Source organism: Paroedura picta, chromosome 14, assembly GCF_049243985.1.
Source record: "Paroedura picta isolate Pp20150507F chromosome 14, Ppicta_v3.0, whole genome shotgun sequence".
In the NCBI taxonomy this organism is placed as follows: Eukaryota; Metazoa; Chordata; class Lepidosauria; order Squamata; family Gekkonidae; genus Paroedura; species Paroedura picta.
The window spans coordinates 39180207-39200254 of record NC_135382.1 but is presented as its reverse complement, the minus strand read 5'-3'; the positions used below and the strand labels follow the sequence as shown (position 1 = coordinate 39200254).

General features: G+C 57.6%; 1 protein-coding gene across 5 annotated transcripts in view; it reads left to right on the top strand.

Annotated features, from left to right (window-relative positions):
• Window positions 1-20048, top strand: part of GSE1 (Gse1 coiled-coil protein) — a 262796-nt gene that overhangs the window by 63683 nt on the left and 179065 nt on the right. For 3 of the 5 annotated variants that reach the window (XM_077309973.1, XM_077309972.1, XM_077309979.1), the window contains exon 2: window positions 5917-6076. In XM_077309973.1, the coding sequence (XP_077166088.1) occupies window positions 5917-6076 (160 nt within the window). Of the gene's footprint in view, window positions 1-5916; window positions 6077-11437; window positions 11611-20048 lie in introns of those variants that run through there. The other 2 variants (XM_077309983.1, XM_077309975.1) reach the window with 2 other exon arrangements.

The window sequence follows — 20048 nt, the reverse complement described above, 5'->3', positions numbered from 1 at the left end:
TTCCTTTCCCCATAACAGACACCCTGTGGGATAGGTGGTGCTGAGAGATCCCCAAGAGAACTGCTCTTAAATAATAGCTCTAAGAGAACTGTGACTAGTCCAAGGTCACCCGGCTAGCTGCACATGGAGGAGTGGGGAATTAAATCCAGTTCTCCAGATTCGAGGCTGCCGCGCTGTAACCACTACACCATGCTGGGTCTCACGCTGGCTAGATGGAACAAGGGTTCTCTCCCTGAGCTTGTGCTGGGATGGTCCTTGGTGGGAGGCTATTTACCCAAGGCTGAGGCGGGATTCGATCCTTGCCCCCATTCTCATCTGTCCACAGGCCTCCGAGAAGGAGATTTGGTTTTTATACCCCACTTTTCACTACCCAAAGGAGTTTCAATGCCTTCCCTTCCTCTTCACACAACAGACACCCTGTGAGGGAGGGGGGGGGGCAGAGAGAGCTCTGACAGAACTGTTCTGTGAGAACAGCTCTGAGAGGACTGTGCCTAGCCCATGGTCACCCAGCTGGCTGCATGACAAGGAAGAGTGGGGAATCAAACTTGGCTCGCCAGATTATAAGCCACCGCTCTTAACCACGACACCACGCTGGCTTTCCTCCGTCTCCCTGTGTTGCTGCCACCCAGTGCATCACACCCCTATATGACAAAGTGCGCTTCTCTCTGGTGGCTCATTGTGGTTGCCCACAGCAAGCGGGCCACCCATGTGGAGCCTGATAGCTCAATTGCTAACTACCTAGTTGCACACCTGCCCCACGCTGTAGTGTCAGCAAGTGAGAAATCTCCCCAGGGCAGAGCCCAGCCTCTGCTTTCCTGGCCAGGGGCCCGAAGTCCCTTCCCCGCTGGACAGGACTGTCCTCTGCTCCAGATCCGCGTGGTGTCCCACACCAGCAGACCTGAAATTGCCTCATTCTTCAAATGGCCTCCCCAAAGCTCCCGTGGGCAAAGCTGTTCTTGCGCGGAGATGCCAGCCAGCGGCAAGCCGGACGTGGGGAGATCAGGCAGCTAGGAGAGCTGATTCTCAGGCCAGGCAGAGGTTATGCAAAGGAACTGCCTATCCGCATGTGCCTCCTTCTTCCCCTTTGTTCTGTCCCTGCTCAGCCTGCGGGGAGGGCAGCTGGAGCAAACATTACTCCTCCTAGGAATGTGTGGGCGATTCCTGATGATGTTGGATGAGGACTAGAAACCTGATTTTTAAAATGTGACTTTAAGGGAACGAAACCAGAGATGGAAGAAGGGAAGTTTTGACTTTTTTAACAGGGCGTTCAGGCCTCAAACCAGGCTATCCAGGTGGCCAGAAAAGTCCAGTTCCCTGCAGCTAACTCTGTGGGCAAGGGTGGGAACTGGAACCTCAAGTGTCACCCATTGGCTGTCCCCACTGTACCTGTCCTCTCGGGAGGAGTGACAGGGCCGGTTCCAGGTCTGGGGCCCTCCATTTCTCCCTCCCTCCTGCCCACCGGCTGGACTCCCACAGGCAAGTGCAGCCCTCCCTTCCTTGCTCACAAGTCCTGCTGCAGTCCATCCCCACAGCAGCCTGCAGGCTTTCCCCCAGTGGCACGAGGCAGTGGGTGAGGCACAGAGCATGGGGGGTGCAGGGCATGTGAGCAGCAGCAGCAGCGGAACAGTTGGCTTTTATACCCCACTTTTCACTGCACGAAGGAGTCTCAAGGCGGCTTACAATCGCCTTGCCTTCCTCTCCCAACAACTGACACCCTGCGAGGCAGGTGGGCCTGAGAGAGCTCTGTGAGAACAGCACTAACAGGACTGTGACTAGCCCAAAGGTCACCCAGCTGGCTGCATGTGGAGCAGGGAATCAAATGCCATTCCTAACCACAACCACAACACCAAGCTTGGGTGATGGTATCCATGGGTCCACCAGAAACCCCAACGGGTACCCTGATTCAGAGTTTTCGTGAGCTGGTCGCTGCTGGGACCTCTAGGAAGCCAAATGTACAGTCCTTGCCCAGAGCGCCAAAGGGCTGCCAGTCTCACAGCCGGCTGCCTTGTGTGGTTTCGTGGGGGAGGGACTCCCACCAGCAGGCCTTGCTGCATTGTGCCTTCCCCTCCCCTCCTTTGGGGACAGGCAGTAATCAGCCCTATCATTTGGGAAGAGTCCCTTTCCATTCATCACTGTGCAAGAGAACTGCAAGCGAGGGGGGCAGAATCGTCAGGGTCCCCTGCCCTCTTGGGAGCTCTCGGCCTCTGACCAAGGGCCGGCATCCCTGGTCCCTTGACCTGTCCAGACAGCTGGGTGGAAGTGGTGGCTGCTGGGGATCAGGCTGGCAGGACTTGCCAAGCATTGGTGGTTTGTGCCGGTCGTTATCGTCTGGACCCCATAAATCAAACCGTTCCAGGAAAGGAATGGTGGATTTACGCTCTGTGCTCCGGCGTCCCTCACTGAACCCAAGAGCTCTGCGGCTGAGTCTGCATGCCATTCGTCTTACTTAGTTGCCCCAGTTTTAGAGGATTAATCCTTAAAAAAAATTGGATTATCATAAAATTCCTTTCTGTAAGGCCACCCTAGCTTGCCGCTCATAAATCAGAGGGAGGGAGGCTGTGTGTGTTTGTGTGTGTGTGTGGGGGGGGGGGAGTGTCCCAGCTCCGGCCTGTGTGGCTCCGATTGCACAAGTCTCCTCTCGGGATTTGCTGGAACAGGCTTGGGCAGTTGTGCTGTTTCAGTGGGGCACAATACCAGGTCCCGAATGCGATTGAGGTGCAGCTGGACAAACTGCTTTCCATCTGTCACAGGAACGTGAGTGTCCTGCTTTCCAGGGAGATGAGACAGAGCTCTTTGTACTCTACGCAGCTGCGACTGAGTGGACTGAAGACTATTAATATTTAGGTGGATTCCCCGGTCAATTTGCATCGCTGTTTTATTGACTTGGCTACATATTTTCTATTATTATATGCTTCTGTGCGTAGAATCTTGGAACCATGGAGGGGTCCTGTAGAGGCCATCTAGTCCACCTCTCTGCTCAATGCAAGATCAGCCTAAAGCAGGGGTAGTAAAACTGCGGCCCTTCAGATGTCCATGGACTACAATTCCCAGAAGCCCCTGCCAGCATTCGCTGGCAGGGGCTTCTGGGAATTGTGGTCCATGGACATCTGGAGGGCCGCAGTTTTACTACCCCTGGCGTACAGCATCCATGAAACTCAGCCATACGATAAATAACAATTTGCTGGTGTTGCTTTTTCTGGTCCTCTGTAAATTCGGTCTCTGGAGAACTGTTCCCAGGCAGAGCAGACAGCGCCAAGCTAGATGGGCTGACAATCCCTATAAAAAACCTTCACACGGGCGCTTCCTAAGACCATGCTGTGGCTGGAACAGTGGGCAGCTTCTTAACCAAAAGGTGCTGGGGCTAAGGCTTTTGGGGAAAGAGTCCTCATGGCCTCTCTGCCACAAGGCATCTGTGGTTGGCTCTGCCATCTTGAAAATTCTGCACCGACCCCATTCTGCAACTATAAGGTGGTGGGCACGCTTGTTCATTGGTGCCTTCACCTTGCTCCCAAATGGTTTCACAGCGTCTCAGGCATAAGGGGCGGTCGCCTGGCTGCTCTCAGTTCCCTCCTGGCTTTCTCGGTGGAATGTGTTGGCTGGGAGGAGAGGAATTGTCAGACAAATGGGGCCAGTGATACCTACTGTGCATGACCCGGGCCGATGGGTCAGTCCCACCCATCCCTTTGGCCAGTAGAAATGTTAACCAGGTAACGGATTCCCAGATGTTAGCCGACTTCCGGGCGCCATTGTTACAGCTGTACAATTTGTCTTTTAAATATGAAGCCGACCACCAGGAAGCTATTCTGTGAGGGGCATTAAATGCGGGTAGACTTGTGGGAAAGTCGTGATGTCCTGAAAGTTAGCAGAGGGCCTGGTATGGCTGGTAAGCGCAGCCGGCTGGGTGCATGCAGTGAGAAAACAACAAAGAAAAGCACATTCTCCAAGGTGGCACTTAACTAATATAGTAACTTATTAGAGAACTTAATTCTACATAGTTAGAGGTAAAGAGAAGGTTCCTGTTCTAACCTAAACAGCTGGATGGAGAGAGATGCTTGAGGACTCATGGGAATTGTAGTTCATGTACATCTGGAGAGTCACAGTTTGTCCACCCTTGCCCTAGGGCAGGGGTAGTCAAACTGCGGCCCTCCAGATGTCCATGAACTACAATTCCCAGGAGCCCCTGCCAGCGAATGCTGGCAGGGGCTTCTGGGAATTGTAGTTCATGGACATCTGGAGGGCCGCAGTTTGACTACCCCTGCCCTAGGGACAGGTCAGTGCTCCTGCCTGTCTCACTAACGATGGTAAAGAGAGTTCCTGTTTGCAAGTCAGGAGGCATCACGCAGGGAGCTATTTCCAGCGTTCTGCCTGCTCGGAGTCTGCAGTCCTCCTGTGCTCGTGGCGAATGGCAGCTTGCACCCACACAGCCAAGCTTATGCTGGGAAGAGTGAAAGGACTCAGCCAGGCGGGGCTCAAGCCGGCTTTGGAAAGAGGTGAAACGAGGACTGGGTGGAGCTCGCTGCACCTGTTTGCCGTTCCTGCCATTCCTCCGGCTGCAACAGACGCTGCTTTTGATCCTGCGAGGCCTGCAGGGCAGGGCTTGGCTGCTTGGCTGCTTGGCTGCGAACCCTGGTGGTGGGGCCCCCTGGCTTCGGACGTGGGAGGGGAGGCTCTGGGGACAGAACGTGCACCTTCCATCTGGAACGGCACCTTCCATCCCTCAGGACGATCCTGCGCTGTAGACCAAGTCAAGTTCTCCAGGCGCTCTTGGCAAGTTTGCTCAGAGCTCTTTCCCAGCTGCGTTGGAAACGTGTCTTGTGGGGAGCCGGTTGAGTCACAGCCCTGGTGCACCAATGGTGCCTGCTGCTGTTTCACCTGCCCCTGTTGCAAAAAAACAAAAAACCCAAATCCTCTTAACGTGCCTCAATTGTTTAAAATATCGTGCCTGTTTGAACTGTTTCGGTTTTAAAACGTTTGACATGTTGGGAGGTTCACCCCCTTCAGGACCCTCAGTTTGGTCACACGGCAGCCGGGAAATGGCTTCAATCATCAGTGAAAATGAAAGAAAGATGCTTTTGGTGGCCGCAGGTTCAGGATGGAGCAAAGGAAATATTACTTTACGCAGGTAGTGAATTGAATGCGGGATTCACTCCCAGAGAATGTTATCATGGCTACAGAAATAGATGGCTAGAAAGGGGGATGAGATGGAGTCATGGAGGATCGATCTATCAGTGGGGCTTGAGGGGAACCTCCACATTCAGAAGCACTAAACCCCAGAGCCAGGTGGCAACATCAGGAGAAGGCTTTGGCCTCTGTGCCCTGTTGTTGGCTGTCCAGAGGAACTGCTTGGCCAGTGTGTGAAACAGAAGGCTGGACTGGATGGACCATTGGTCTGACCTAGCAAGGCTATTTTTAGATTCTTATAAAGGCCTCATCCTCTCTGCCCTGCTGTTGGCCTTCCGGAGGAACTGGTTGGTCACTGTTTGTGTCAGGATGCTGGACTGGATGGACCCCTGGTCTGACCCAGCAGGGCTCTTCCGATGTTCTTAGGAAGGCCTCGGCCTCTCTGCCCTGTGGCTGGCCCTCCAGAGGAACTGGTTGTCCTCAGTGTGAGACTAGAGGCTGGACTGGAGGGACTCCTGGTCCGACCCAGCAGGGCTCTTTTTAGGTTCCTCCGGGGCCTCTATGTCTTGGCCTCTATGCCCTGGCAGAATGGGTTGGCCACTGATGCTGGACTCGATGGACTATCGGTCTGATCCAGAGGGCCCTTCTGCTGACCTTGTAAACAAAGTAAGAAATTCCTGCCCGCAGGTGTGTGTGTTTGTAGTGGGGCATCCAGGGCTACCTGCCTGCAGAGCTGGCCTCTCCCATTCCCGGGAAGAGCACTCACAACTTTCCCCTCTGGGCTTTTCTCCCTAGGCGTCAACGTTTTCTCTTGAGACCCCCGCTGTCCAGCCACCAGCCACCGAGCCGGCTCCACGCCCACCAGGCGCCGTGGAGAGCGCGGCTGCGGGGAACGGAGCAGCCACCGATCCCAGGGCCAGCGTGGATGCGGAGGGCCCGGCCCAAGGAACCACAAGTAAGTGACCTCTTGGTTGTCTCCGTCTGAAGCGTGGGACCCCAGGCGCACATGCCGAGTGTGGGAAGTGGCGGGGATTGAGCCAGATGACAATGACCGGTGAGTCCACAGGAAGTGATGTAAACCCAGGAGGGGCTTGAGAAAGATGAGCCACGGGCCGTTCTCCTGTTGGGTTTGGTTCTGGCTCTCTCATGCCTTTGGAGCAGTGAGGAACGCAGGTGTCTATTTTCAGAGGATTGAGCCATGTTGGTCTGTGGCAGATGAGCCCAGATTCCAGTCCAGGAGCACCTTAGAGACCAGCAAGCTTTTTGGGGGGTGAGCTTTTGGGAGTCGAAGTTCCCTTCATCAAATACGTGTGATTCCAGGGTCCTCGTCTCTATCCAAGGGAGCTTCGTCCCCCAACAGCTCCTTCCCTGGAACTCTTGTTGGTCGCCAAGGTGCTCCTGGATTTGGACGCAGGTCAGGTGGCCTTTTGGCAACTGCGCTGTGCCCTGAATTGTGGCTGCTGCAGAATCAAGTGGTGAAGTGGATTCCGCATCAGCCTGGCTTGAGCTGGTCTCCTCTGGCGATCAGCGGCCCTGTAGACCTACCCTGGGGCTCCTCTCAGCCAGGTGAGCCGATGATCCAGCAGCCGAAGCTCTGGGCAAGCTCCAGTTCCCACGGAAGGCCTCTCGCTTCGCCTTCAGTGTCAGCAAAGCAGGACACGCCTGAGCTTCCAGTGCCCCAAAACGGGGCCTGGCTGGGAGCCATCTCTGGGGAGTTCGGCATCCTCCTGCTCAGGAGCGGTGGCATTCCTGGGCCAGGCGTCTTGCACCTCACCTGCTGGGCCTGGCTGGTTCCCAGAGGGCCTCAAGGGCTTGGGCAGCAGAACCCGGCTTGGGTAAGAGGAGAGCTTCTCCCTTTGGCAGCTGACGGAAGGCAGAGGCAGGCCCTCTGAGACAACGGGGCAGCCGCAGTTCTGGTAAAAGGGATGCCGTTGGCAAATCCAAGAGCAAGGAAGCCGCAGTTCCTCGTTGGGCGCCAGTTTCTCCATTGCCTTCAGCGTGGCCTGGAACAGCCCCGGGGACTGAAACCGTGCGTTCACGCAGCGGAAGGAAGAAGCAGGCGTATGGAGGCCTCTTGGTTCTACCTGTGTCCTTTTCCCTTTTATAAATAATTCATTCTGTTCGCCCCAAAATGTCTCTGTCCACTACAAGGGGGCCTAGAGAGCAGAACCAGAGAAGAGGGGGGGGGAGATGTCATTCGGAGATGGCTCTGAGGCACCCATCTGTTGAGCGTTCCCCTGAAGGTGCCAGAAGAATGCTCTCCTCGACTAAAGGAGTCCTCTAAGGCAGGGGTAGTCAACCTGTGGTCCTCCAGATGTCCATGGGCTACAATTCCCATGAATTTTCTGGCAGGGGCTCATGGGAATTGTAGTCCATGGACATCTGGAGGACCACAGGTTGACTAGCCTGCTCTAAGGAGAGTGCAGATGGGTTAACGCTTCAGCATCGACTCTGAACGGTTGGACTCTTTCTCTTCCCCCCCGTGGCTCGGAGGCAGAACGAGGCCACACGGACCTGTGGCTTGACCCTTTATGGACGGAGGACGCTGTGTGATTCTCCCGCCGCCTGGTGGAACCCTGAGGCCGGCACCCCCACAGAGAGGTCTGGAAGCAGCTGCCGGGCTCCTTGCACTTGATCCGGAGTCACCCGGCAGTGCCGTTCCGTAATAAGGGCTCGGAGCAAGGGCTTTGGCAGGCGGGTGAGCTTTCAGCTGCCAGCCATCTGGGCGCAGGAACCCCGGCCTGCAAGGGGCCCGGCGAAGCTGCCGGAGCTAATCACCATAGTCGGTTGGAAGAGACACGGAGTGATGCTTGGGTAGATGCTTGCTGTATTTTGTCCAGCGGCTCCTCGGGGCCAGGCCTTTGTGTTCCTGGGCTGGGACTTGGCTGTCTGTCAAGGAGGGAGGAGACGCCAAAGGCATGCCGCTGCGCGTGGGTGAGCCAAGGTTAGAGACGGAGGCTGGCTGTGCTTTGGGAGTCCTTGCGAGGAACTCCTCCCCCTCCATCCATCTAGGGCTGCTTTTGACACAAAACGTCCCTCGCTCTTCCCTGCAGAAGGAGAGAAGGGTCACGGGGAGCATTTGCCCAGCAAACGTATACATTTTGGAATAGAAAGTTGGGTCCTTGTTATAAGAAGCGTGGGGGGGGGGGGGAGATAGCAATTAAATAAATAAACTACACCAAGACAGTTGTCGTGAGGGGCGGTATAAAAATCGGAATCTATGTAATATATAAATGTATGTTGGGAGCATTGGTATTTTAAGGCTTGCAGTTTTTGCAGATGTGTGGGGCACTCAGGGAATCCTAGAGTTGGAAGGGACCTCCTGGGTCATCTAGTCCAACCCCCTGCACTATGCAGGACACTCACATCCCTATCTCTCGTCTACTGTCACCTGCCACCCACTTTAACCTTCACAGAATCGGCCTCTCCATCAGATGGCTCTCCAGCCTCTGTTTAAAAATCTCCACAGATGGAGAACCCACCACCTCCCGAGGAAGCCTGTTCCACTGAGAAACCGCTCTGACTGTCAGGAACTTCTTCCGGATGTTTAGATGGAATTTCATTTGCATTAATTTCATCCCGTTGGTTCTGGCCTGTCCCTCTGGGGCAAGAGAGAACAGCTCAGCTCCATCCTCTATATGCTGGTCAGGTGTGCAGTGGGGACCGCATGAACACCCAGTTGGAATAAAACGTTTGGCCCTGAGAAAGCCACCCATGAATTGAACGAGGAAAAGGAAGCAGGGTGGGAAATAATGAGCTTTGCCTAGTGCATTAGGGAAGGCAGGAAGGGAGCTGTGCTCCTGTAAGCCTTGCAGGAATTGCTGATTTTAAGAAAGGGTGTCTGTGGCTTTTCTGTTTTGAAAAGACGACGACGAAGAAACAGAGGGTGCCAAAGGAAACGAATGTCGAATGATTGTCCGGTATTTTATCAACTTTTTAAAATGATCTACTGAATATATATATATTAATTATTTCAGTAAGCATGGGGGTTATTCCTTCATTAAAGATTATTTCCCTTTGCACCGTTTGTTTCTTCTTTGTTTTGCCTGGGTGCCACCTCCGTTTCTCTCTTCTGTTTTATAACGAAAACTGCAATCTAAAACAACAAAAAAAATGGAGCAAACAGGTAAGAGGATCGGTAGAGTGGAGCAGTCGGGATTTAGGCAGCTGTGTTTTTTTATCAGGGGAAAGAGGGAACCGGATGACTGGTGACACGCCCTGGAGTCAGTTCCTGCCAGCCCTCTCTAGGTGTCCGCAGGCGAGGCCTTTCCGCCTGAGATGCCCCTGGACTCTGCAGGGAACCACATGACAGATTGCTCAGCCCGCAGTGGCCGCTGTCAGTGGCGCGGGAAAGCAGCAGGGGCAAGAGCACAGCCGGTTTCCAGGCATGACCCGGAGTCCTAGGCCCGAGGGGGACAGAGAGGGGTGTTCCAATTCCTTCAAACTGTTCAGAATTCACAGCTGCCTCCCCTGTCCTTTGGGGCAAAGTGGAAGTCCAGCTAATGTGTATATTTTGAAAACTTAAAAGCTGAAGGAAGCTGCAGTTGGAAGAGGCTGCTCTGCCTTTCCCCGTGGAGACCTTTTCTTGCTCAAATTCACTTCCCACTTGCAGCGGGGTGGGGGTGGGGGGAGAGTGGGCCATCTGTGTTGTGGTCTGCCCCCCCCCTCCGGCCTGGAGACGCTGAAGCAGTGCTCCCGTCTCGTGAAGCCACCGTGGTTTTGATGTGCACCCTGGGACCTTGTCACTTCTGTTTCCTGCGCCTTGCGTCAGGAGGCCTGCCTGCTGCGTTCCCAGCCGGAGGAGCGTCCCTGAGCCTGCTAGTGTCCAAACCGTACAGCTGTCTTGATTCTTCCAGCTGTGACTGAACACCCACAAGGCCTTCCCTGGTCAGAATCGAACAGCCCTCCCGGCTCAGGCCAGCGAGGGCCCTCCTAGGCCAGCCTCCCGTCTCACGGTAGCCAGCCAAGTGAGTGAAACAGAAGGCTGGACTGGATGGCTCTTGGGTTCAGGGCCTTGGTGCCTCTGAATGTGGGGTTGGTTCCCCGCAGTCCCCACATCTAGGAGCCATTGACGGGCTCCACCTCCGTGACTATCTTGCCCCTTTTCCAGCTGCTTGTTCCTGCAGCCATCACAACGTCCCCTGGGAGCAAAGACCACTTGTGACTCACTTTCTGCAGAAAGCTGGGCTTCCTCTTGTCCGTCCTGAACCCGTCAGCTGGACTGGAGGCCCTCGAGTTTCAGTATTTTGAGAAAGGGAGAAACATCTCTCTGTGTCCACTCTCCCTGTCCCAGGCGTCATTTCCTGGGGTGTCTCCAGAACGTGCAGCAGGGGATCCGGAAAGGACCCTGTGCTAGTCCCTGACATAGCTGGGCCGTGCAGGAGGATCCTTTGGGTGGGGAGCCAGTGGATCCTGGGCATTGCCATTTCCCGTCCCTCCAGCAGATGGCAAATCAGGCCCCGGATTAAATCACCGGGAGAGCCTTGCCAGCCCACCCCCCAGCCCCCAATCTCAACAGAGCCCATTCCATGTTTCCTTGGGCCCGGAATCAGGGGGCTTCTCTTTCCTCTCTCACCCAAGGGGTGCCCAAAACTGCACAAGATAACGAAGCCAGACCAAAGTCCCACACGGCCCTTTTGAGGCACTAGGCAGTGCGTGCTTCACCAGTTGGATTCAGGCCTGCCCTGCCAGAAAGCCTCTTCCAGTCTGAGCAGTTGAGTCCCGTTCAGAAGTTGCTGGCCTGAAGTTGCTGGGGGGGGGGAGCCCACCTGCCCACTGGGCAAGGTCCAAGGACCGAGGGAGGGAGGGACTGAGCCCGGACCCACAGGAGCGCCTGCCCTGCCATGGGCGCTGCCAGTCTGGGGCTCTGCAGCCGGAGAGGGTGGCCGAGGGGGTGGCCCTCCCCGCACACCGGGGCCAGGAGCCCCTTCAAGAGCAGCCCAGGCGGGGCCGGCCGGGGGTCGGGCGGGCTTCTTCCGAGGCGCTCTCTCCAGCTGTGCCGGCCAAGGGAGCTGCGCACTCTGGCGCTTCTCTCCTGCATGCGAGCGCTGGGGCGGGGGCGGGTGTTGGGGGGACGCGGCCGCGCCCGGGGCCGTTGAGGGGCGCCTTCCCCGGGTGCTTCTCTTCTCCCCACCCGGAGCCGCCTGGCTTCTGCCCCGCCCGCGAGCCCGTTTCCGGGGTGGAGGGAGGGTCGAGCACGTGCTCGGCTGTCCGGAGCGGCTGGCGGGGGGCGGTCCGGGGCGGTCCGGGCTGGGCGGGGAAGCGGCGCCGGCGGGGCAGAGCCGGAGCAGGAAGTGGCGAGCCAGCGCCGCCGGGCCAGCCAGCCAGCCAGCGAGGAGGCGAGGGAGCAGGAGCGCCAGGCCGCCCGAGGGGCTCCTTCCTCGTCGCCGCGCGCAAAGTTGGGCCGGGCCGGCCGGGGCGCGAAGTTGGCCGGGGGCGGCGGCGCCATGGCCGAGAGGAGCGCCCGCTGGAGCGCCCGCGCGGGGCCCGGTGAGTGAGCGGGCGGGCGAGAGAGGGGCGCGGCGGGGCTCTCTGCACATGGCCAGGGGCGCGGCGGGTCGTGCGGGAGGAGAGCGGGGGGGGGCTGGCTGGGGGGTGTGTGTGCCGCGGTAGGGGGGGCTGGGTTCTAGTGTCCCCCGCCCGGGAGGGGCGGGAGCGCGCCGGGTGCGGGACTGCCCCGCCGGGGGTGCGCGCGATGCTTTGCCTGCAGCCCTTGTCGGAGTCGCCCGCGGCTTCCCGCGCTTGGGGGAACGACCGCGACGTCTGTTTCTGCGGCTGCCAACTGCAGGCGGGGGGACGGCTGGAGACTGGGAGGGAGGGGCGGAACCTCAGCGGGGCATCCCGTCCCCCCCCCCCCTCCAAAGCTGCCATCTCTTCCAGGGGAGTCTGGAGATGAACTGCAGTGCTAGGAGAACCCAGTCTCCAGCCGGGAGTTGGCAACGCCGTCTCGCAGAGTGCTTTAGTGGTGGGCTCAGGCGTACAGAGGGCTTCTCAAAGGTCAAGAGTCCTAGCATCCTCCTGACTTGCAGCCCCGTTGACAGTGTGGGGCAGCCCCCCAAAGAGTTCTGGATGAGGAGTTTGGCAGGCAGGAGAGCCCTGCTGGAGCAGGCCACGAAGGGTCCATCGAGTCCAGCCTCTTGGCACTGGGATTCAGGGATTGACTGCCTCTGAACATGGAGTCCCCTTTGGTCAGCTTGGCCAGTAGCCATTGATAGGCGTCCAGTCCCCCTTTAAAGATGACCGTGACTGTCCATTTGTAAAGTGGGCCAGGAACTGGTGACCCAGCAAGCGAAAGGTTTATTGCCTCTTTGATGATGGGCCACTGCTGGGCTTGGAGGGCCACTGCCCGATCGCTCCGGCCTGCTGTCAACAGAACGGGAACGTGATCCTCATGGCTGTGGCGGCGTGCAGCTGAGAACAGCTGCAGGTGTCAAAAAGGGGAAAGGCCATCTTGGGGCAGAGGGACGAGCACGAATTCCTCTTCGGGCGTTTGGAGAGTCCCTCCCAGCGGAATGTGAAAGTGCCCAGGCGTTCGACTTCCCCGTAAAGAGCAGCTAAGCAGACTTCTAGCGTCTGCCTGTTCCCCTGAGCAGAGTCAAAAGGGCCCTTCACATTGAGGCCAAAGGGATGTGGGCAGGCAGGCGTTTCTGTACAGCAGGGGTAGTCAACCTGTGGTCCTCCAGATGTCCACGGACTACAGTTCCCATGAGCCCCTGCCAGCATTCGCTGGCAGGGGCTCACGGGAATTGTAGTCCATGGACATCTGGAGGACCACAGGTTGACTACCCATGCTGTACACGGTGCGCGGAACGAGGCCTCAGACCCTGAGCTTGCTTTCCAGCAAGGGTGCCCAGTGGAGGATAATGGAGCTTACTTCTGGGGTGGGTGGGTGGGTGCGTCTGGGATTGTGAAATGGCCTCTGCAGTGGAAGGACAAGGCCTCAGGGGGGAGGATGAGCCTTGGAGCTCCCTGGGAAGCATCCTTGGGCAGGCGTGAGGGGCTGGCTCTCCCTTTGAAATGCTGGCTGCCTCTGTTTTCACGGGCTTGCCTGCCAGCTAATTAGAAGGGCCGGGGATTAATCTGCTCCTTTTGGGCGTGGGCTGCCGTTTTATAACCCTCGTGAGTCGGAGGGTGGGTGGGGAGGAGCTCTGCCTAGTGGTTAGTGCTGGGACCCGGTGTTCTGAGGCAGGGTCCTAAGCCACGGCGGTGGGACTCGGAATGCCATTGTCCTCGTGGCTAGCCAGTTGGGGAGACGCCGTCTGGTGCTGAGCAGTGGAGAAGGATGCGGCCCCCTCCCTGCCACAGATTCGAACTGCTTAGGCTCCCTTGGCTCCCGGAATGGGTGCAGCCGGAGGGACACTTCTCCAGGGCCAGAGGCAGGGTCCCAACCCTGCCACCGGTTGCGTGTCCGGCCTGTCTCTTCCTGCGCACGCTGCTTTTTAATGGGGAGGAGGGATTGGATTTCTTGCTGCAATGTGCCTCTCAGGCGAGGATTGCCGTCTCCAAGGCGTTGTGGAGGAACGAGTAAACTCCCTCCAGCCCTTCCTTTCTGGTGCAATCCGGCCGTGCCTCCCTTGATCCCAGAGCCCCTGGAGGTGACACAAGAAGGGTTACAAAACGGATCGCTTCCTTTGTTGAGACAGGGCTCCAGGCCGTTGGAGGCTTTACCTCAAGGCCTGTTTGAGTTCCCCACCCCCAGGGCGAGATCCTGCCTGCCTGCCTGCCTGGTCTAGAGGAGCGCAAGTCCAGTGAAAGGTGCTGCGGGATTGAGCAAATGTGAGCGGGGAGGGGGAGGGGGTCGGTTTCACAAGCAGCTGGGTGCAAGCTAGACCCATGTTTGCAATCGCTGCTGACCTAGTTGGCTCCCATTCCACCTGGAGAGGAATTCTGTGAAACGCTGAAGCCTGCATCCTTCCCCACGCACTGGAGCTGGTATTTTCTCCTTCGTGCTATGTGCTCTGAATTGAGTTATGTCTGCTTCGCAAGGTGATACTTTTGGGGGATGTAGGCAGAGAGAAGTGTTGCCTCTGTTTGGAACACACAAAACCAGCAATCTCATTGGTTTCTACGTTGCCGTGGGATTCGAATTGAGCACTTTTGTTCTGCCGTGGGAGCCTTTTGGGTGAGCTTGGGCCCAGTTGTGGTCTCTTAGCTGAGCCCGCATTGCAGGGTTATCATCACGAGAATAAAACAGGGAGGAGAGTGCTGTGTTGCTCCCCTGCAATTCCTGCAGAAAAGGAGTTGGGGGGGTGGGGGAAGGATGGGAGATAAGTCCGGGATCCCCCTGAACTGGGATGCTGCCCAATGAACAGCTGCCCCATTTGCCACGCTGAAAGGTCCCGGCCTTCTGTCCTTCGGCCCTGAGACGTCTGAAGAAGCCAAGCAGCCTTCCTGCATTTCCCTTGCTCCTTCGGGGATTTCTCAGGCCTTGACTGGCTCCTGGCCCAGCCTGCCAGTTGGCCCAGAGCCCTCTACAAGCTGCCTGCGCCTGGCAGTTTGGTGCCGGTGAATCTGGCCTCCTCTCACACTCCTTTGTCTGGAACAGCTTGGTCCTGCTGTCCCGGCCAGGGCCCGCTCTGCGCTGCTGACCCTGCAGGAGCCACTTTGTCTGTGATTAATGGTCCGGCCCTGGAAACCGACCCTGAGGAGCATTCCGACTGCCATCTTCAAGGCCCCCCCCCCTGCATCTGCTCCTGGGAGGGATGCTGGGGGGACCCCCCCCCCATGGCAGCTCCTCCCTCTCCAGAGGACAGGGCTCAGTTCCCCTGGGAAAAAGTGGACGCTTTGGAGGGTAATTCTGTGGGATCCCTGTCTTCTCCAGGACTTTCCCAACCTGGATCTAGTGACTCCCCCCCCCCCCCGTGTGTGTGTGTGTGGGGGGGGGATGGACAACCAGCAAGCCTCACATTGGTGGTTAGCCTGGCCAGGTGTCCTTGAGCGCAGCCACAGAGACCCAGTTAAGTACCATTCTGTGTGGGATTTGTGTCTGCAAAGGGATATGCAGTTGTCGGATTGTCAGTGCATGTGGGCTTTCGTTTAGTGTGACTGTGTGTGCATGGTGTGCGGTTACGCCTCCCTTGGCTGCTAGTGCGCGCGCGCGCTGGCTCCCAGGCAGGCAGCTTCAGCAGAGACGGTGGCGGTGGATTTGGCCGGCAGCCAGGACCCTCTGTCTCTGGTGTAGGTGGAGGCCGGAGGGTGACCCTCCGCTCCCAGGAGGCCTTCCGATCTCTTCCTGACATACCGGGGCCCTCGTGGGGGTTATGGGGTGAGGGCCAGGGTGGAGAAGCACTCTTGCTTGCCAAGTACAGCTGTCCGGGGACTCTCCTTCTGGGGCCAGAGAGGGGAATTGGGGACCCACTGCTGGAGTTTGGCAGGCAGGGGAAGAGGAGATGTGACCATTTCACGTAGCCGGACCTTGAACAGGCCTTAGCGACCCGTTCCTTGCCCCTGGGAACTGGCCCAAGGTTAAGCCTGCTTTGCAGATGGGAGGCAGGGCTGTTTATTCGATTGCTGCATCTGCACTGCTTTTTTCCACCCAGTGGGGAGACAGAGCGGCTGACAAAATTGCCCCTCCACTCTTTTCTCCCCACAACAACCCTGTTTGGTAGGCCAGGCTGAGCGTGTGCGGCTGGCTCAGGGTCTCTTAGAGAGATTCCGTGGCAGAGTGGAGGAGTCGAACCCAGCTCCTGCGTTTTGAAGGGGGCTGGACTAGATGACCTTGGAGAGCCCTTCCAACTCTATGATTCTAGGTTCTCTTTCGGATCCTGCTCTGGCACTCCTGCATCTGGTTGGCTTTCTTTGAGGGCGGGAGTTGCTTGTGGCTACTGAGTAAGTCCACGCTTGAGCCAGCTCGGACGTGGATCACGTTGGCTGCCGCACCCCCTAGCTCACACCGGCTGCTTTTGGGGACCCTTGCCCAGGAACACTTGTGGTGGGTTATGTCCTGAACTTTGACTTCTCCAGACGTGGCGAGGAGCTCTGGCTCACGGAGGGCACGGAGCTGTCCCAGGAGGACGATCAGCGGCTCAGAACATGGTGCCAGGACGGCTTGATGCTGCCGGCCCATGCTGCAGGGCCAGCGGTGCTCAGAGAGTGGAGTGAAGAAGTCTGTTTGTAAAGCGGCCATCTTCCAGATAAAACTGAAGTTCTCTCTCCCCCCCTGTGCCTGTGAGGCCTTGCCCCCTCTCCAGGCTGGCAACAAGGCCCCCTGAAGCCCTTGGAGGTGCCCGGGGTGGCAGTGTGCCCAGGCTAAGCAGGCAGCCTTGGCCTGCCCGGTGCCCTTCTGCCATCACCACCCCCTCCCTGCGGCCAGGGAGCGGCTGGGATCTGCGGGGTTGACCTCTGGGCTGTGAGCGTCCATCTGGCTGGCCCCCTGTCCGTTTTTGGCAGGGCAGCTCCGGAATCCGTCCTGTTCTGGGCAGACACAGGATCCGTCGCTCCCCCCTTTCCAGGAGCCGCTCTCTCCCCAGAGCTGTGGGAGGCAGACCTCCCTAAACGCCCCATCTGCCCTGCTCTCCCATGTTTTTTGGCTTTGAGCTGGACGGCAGCCCAGAAAGAGAGGAGGGAGGGAGGAAGGGAGGGCTCCATGCCTGGCCTTAATCTCTCAATGGGCCAGAAGATTGCTTTCCCACCCCCTCCTCCTTGACCCTCAGGCAGCCCCTACTGAGGAGGTGTGAATGGGAGCCCTCAAGCCCAGGGACCTGGGGAGGGGGGAGGAGGGGAGGGAGATTCTTTGAGATCCTGGAAGAGGCCCAGAGATGAGGCTGCAATGCTGTGCCTTTGGGATGGGCTCAGGCATGCAGGCCTGTCAAAGTAGGGGTCCCTTGAGGCCAACTAATCTGACCCCAGATTGCAAGGGGTCCCTAGCTGCCGGCCAAACTCTCCCCACTCTCATCAGCACACACAGTTGAGGCCAGCGTGAATCTGGCAGAGAGCTGTTGGACCGTGAGGGAAACCATCGGTACCAAAGGAAATCCAGACTGCGAGGCTTTCTTCCTCATCCCCGGGATCAGTCTGTACGCGAGAGCAGAATCCATCCACTGAATCCCCTCCCCCCCCAAGCTTCCTTTGGCACTACCTGCAGAGTGACCCCTCTCTAGTTGGGATGTGCAGCTGTCTTTTGCACTGTGCAAGGGGTTGGGCTAGATGGCCCTTGGGGCCCCTTCTAGCTCTCTGCTTCTGTCCTTTACAAGCGCCGTTTGCTTTTCACTTGTGTGATTCCTCACTCGTTGTTTCCCTAGAGCACTCTTTTCTGTGCGCGCTCATGAATTCTGGAGGAGCTGTGGATGCTTACCTGGCTGCTCGTATGATGGGACGTGTGTGCGTGCCACAGAGTGGGGAGTGAGCGCTCGGATTTCCGTGTCGGATCAGGCCAAGGGCCCACCGTCCAGCGCTCTGTGTCTCGCAGTGGCTAAAACCCAGGGGCCCTCAGGAGGTCCTCCCTTTACTCTTGCCCTCCAAGTCCCAGGAAAGCAGAACCTTCCTGCCCCAGACATAAGAACCTCAGAGAAGCCAGGTTGGTTCAGGCCAGTGGTCCATCTGGTCCAACACTCTGTGTCACTCCGTGGTCATAGCCCAGGTGGCATCAGGAGGTCCACCAGTGAGGGGCAGAACTCCACGGAGACCTCCAGCCACCAAGAATGCAGAGTCACAGGTGAACCGCTGCTCTCTGTGTTCATCCAGTCCTTTCTTCTTGTGTTGTGTCTGTGTGTGCCTTTGTGTGTGCATGCTGGTGTGGGAGAAACGTTGGCTGTGTCTGGAGTTGGCTGAGGAGGTCTGTGCAGGATCTTTTCGTGGCTGAGGGAGATCGTTCCGAGCAGCCTGGTGCGGAATGGTCTTTGGACGCGTCTCGGAGATTGTTTCAGAGGGCAGCTGTGTCCGTCTGCAGTCGGAGAGCTGGCTTCCGTTGGCTGCCTTAATCAGAAGCAAGCGTGGATTCTCAAAAGCTTATGCCTCAGAAATATGGTTGGTCTCTAAGCCGCGCTTGGGCCATACTTTCCTTGGCAAGGATTGCTTTTTCCACCATTCCGCTGTGCTTGTATCTCCCCACCTTTTGACCCTTCATAACCGCATGGATGTGCATGCAGAAATGCCATCTGCTCATGGGCTGCAGTCCGGGCAAGCTCCACCACGTTGGTCTTCCGGGTGTGGAAAAACACCTGTTTGTCTAGGCTGGCCGAAGGAACGCAGCTGCTTCTCTGGAACAAGCCCCCCCTCCCCCCCATGCTTAGAATCATAGAGTTGGAAGGGACCTCCAGAGTCATCTAGTCAACCCCCTGCAGAATACAGAAAAGTCAAAACCCACCCGCAGTGACCCCAATTCCATGCCCAGATTATGCTCCCCCCCCCAAAAAAAACCCCAGAATCCCTGGCCCGGAAGAAATTCACTTCCCGATCCCAAAGTGGCGATGGGCATTTCCCTGGGCATTCAAGAAAGGGCCACAAGAGCCAAAGAAGGGCACAATCTGTTCTGCCCAACTTCATCTGTCAGATGACTCTCTAGCCTCTGCTTAAAAACTTCCAAAGGAGAAGGACCCCCCACCTCCCGAGGAGGCCTGGTCCACTGAGGAACCGCTCTGACTGTCAGGGACTTCTTCCAGATTAGCCCAAAATACTGGGTGACCCTGGGCCAGTCATGCGCCCTCAGCTCAAGCTGCCTCTCAGGGTTGTTGTAAGGATAAAATGGAGGTGAGGGGAAAGATGTGAGCTGCTTCAGTGCATGCATGAGTTACAGGAACGAAGGATCCATGCTCCCTTGATTGCCCTTTGGCCGATAAGGAGGGCTGGCTCTTTCTTCCCCGGCCTCCCCAGGGGAGAACTGGGCGTGGGCACCCTCTCCTCCTCCCCTGGCCGCCTCCACCTGCCTATCCTCCTGCTTGGAGAGACATCCCGGGACCTTCCGCACATGATGCTCTTCCTGTTACCCAGAACCCCCCCTCCCCCGGCCATGCCACGGGGGCCCTCTTTGGCTGCCTGCCCCCCACCCCCTCCGCTCTGCAAGCCACACTCCTGGCGCTTGGCAGCTTCTTCCTCCCCGGATCCGTTTTGAAGTCTGAAATCCATTTAAGTCAAGAGGGAGGGAAAGTTGCCGGCTCTAAAGCCCGGCGCGTTTAACAGTAAATCCTCTTTACTGCTTCGACACAGCCTCTTAGCCTCGGCTGCCACGGGGAGGGGAGGGGAGGGGAGGTGCTGCGCAGCGCGGGACTCTCCCAGGTCGGAGGCAGGTCAGGAAGGAAGGCTGCGCGCCTGTGCGCGCTTTGGAAAGTGGCGTGGATGCAATGCACGAACATTGCAAGGAAGGGATGGGGAGGGAGCCCTGTGACCCGGCCGGCGTCCAGCTTTGCCTGTTTCGGTTACTTATTTTATTTAGATAGATTTCATCTGCACCCCAGCCCAAAGCAGCTTCCCCAGTTCTCCTCACCTCCATTTTCTGCTCCCGGCAGGCTGAGGGAGTGCGGCTGGCCCGAGGTCACGCAACCATGGCACAATTTGAACCCGGGATCTCCCACATACTAGTCTAGCACTTTGAACCACTGTGCCACACGGGCTGTGTGTTGCTGGTGCCTTCTGGGAGTTGGAGCCCCTCAGGGGAGCGAAGGAGGCTACATGGGGTCCGTAGGTGGTGCTTCAGCAATGGAGCAGAGAATTCTGGGTGTTGGATTGAGGAATCATCCAGGGCTGTGCAGAGCAGTGGGCAGAGCAATGCTCACAATGGCATCTGGCATGCCCATGGAGGGGTGGGGCTGTGGCTCTGTGGCAGAGTGACCGCTTGGCACGCAGGAGGTGCTGGGTTCAAACCCCCACATCTCTCATTACAAGACTGGGCCGTAGGTGATGGGAAAGACCTCTGTTTGACACCCCACACCGACTTGGGCACCAGTTCCAATGCAAAGGGATAAGGAGAGTTGCCCCTGTTGTGTCCAGGGGCA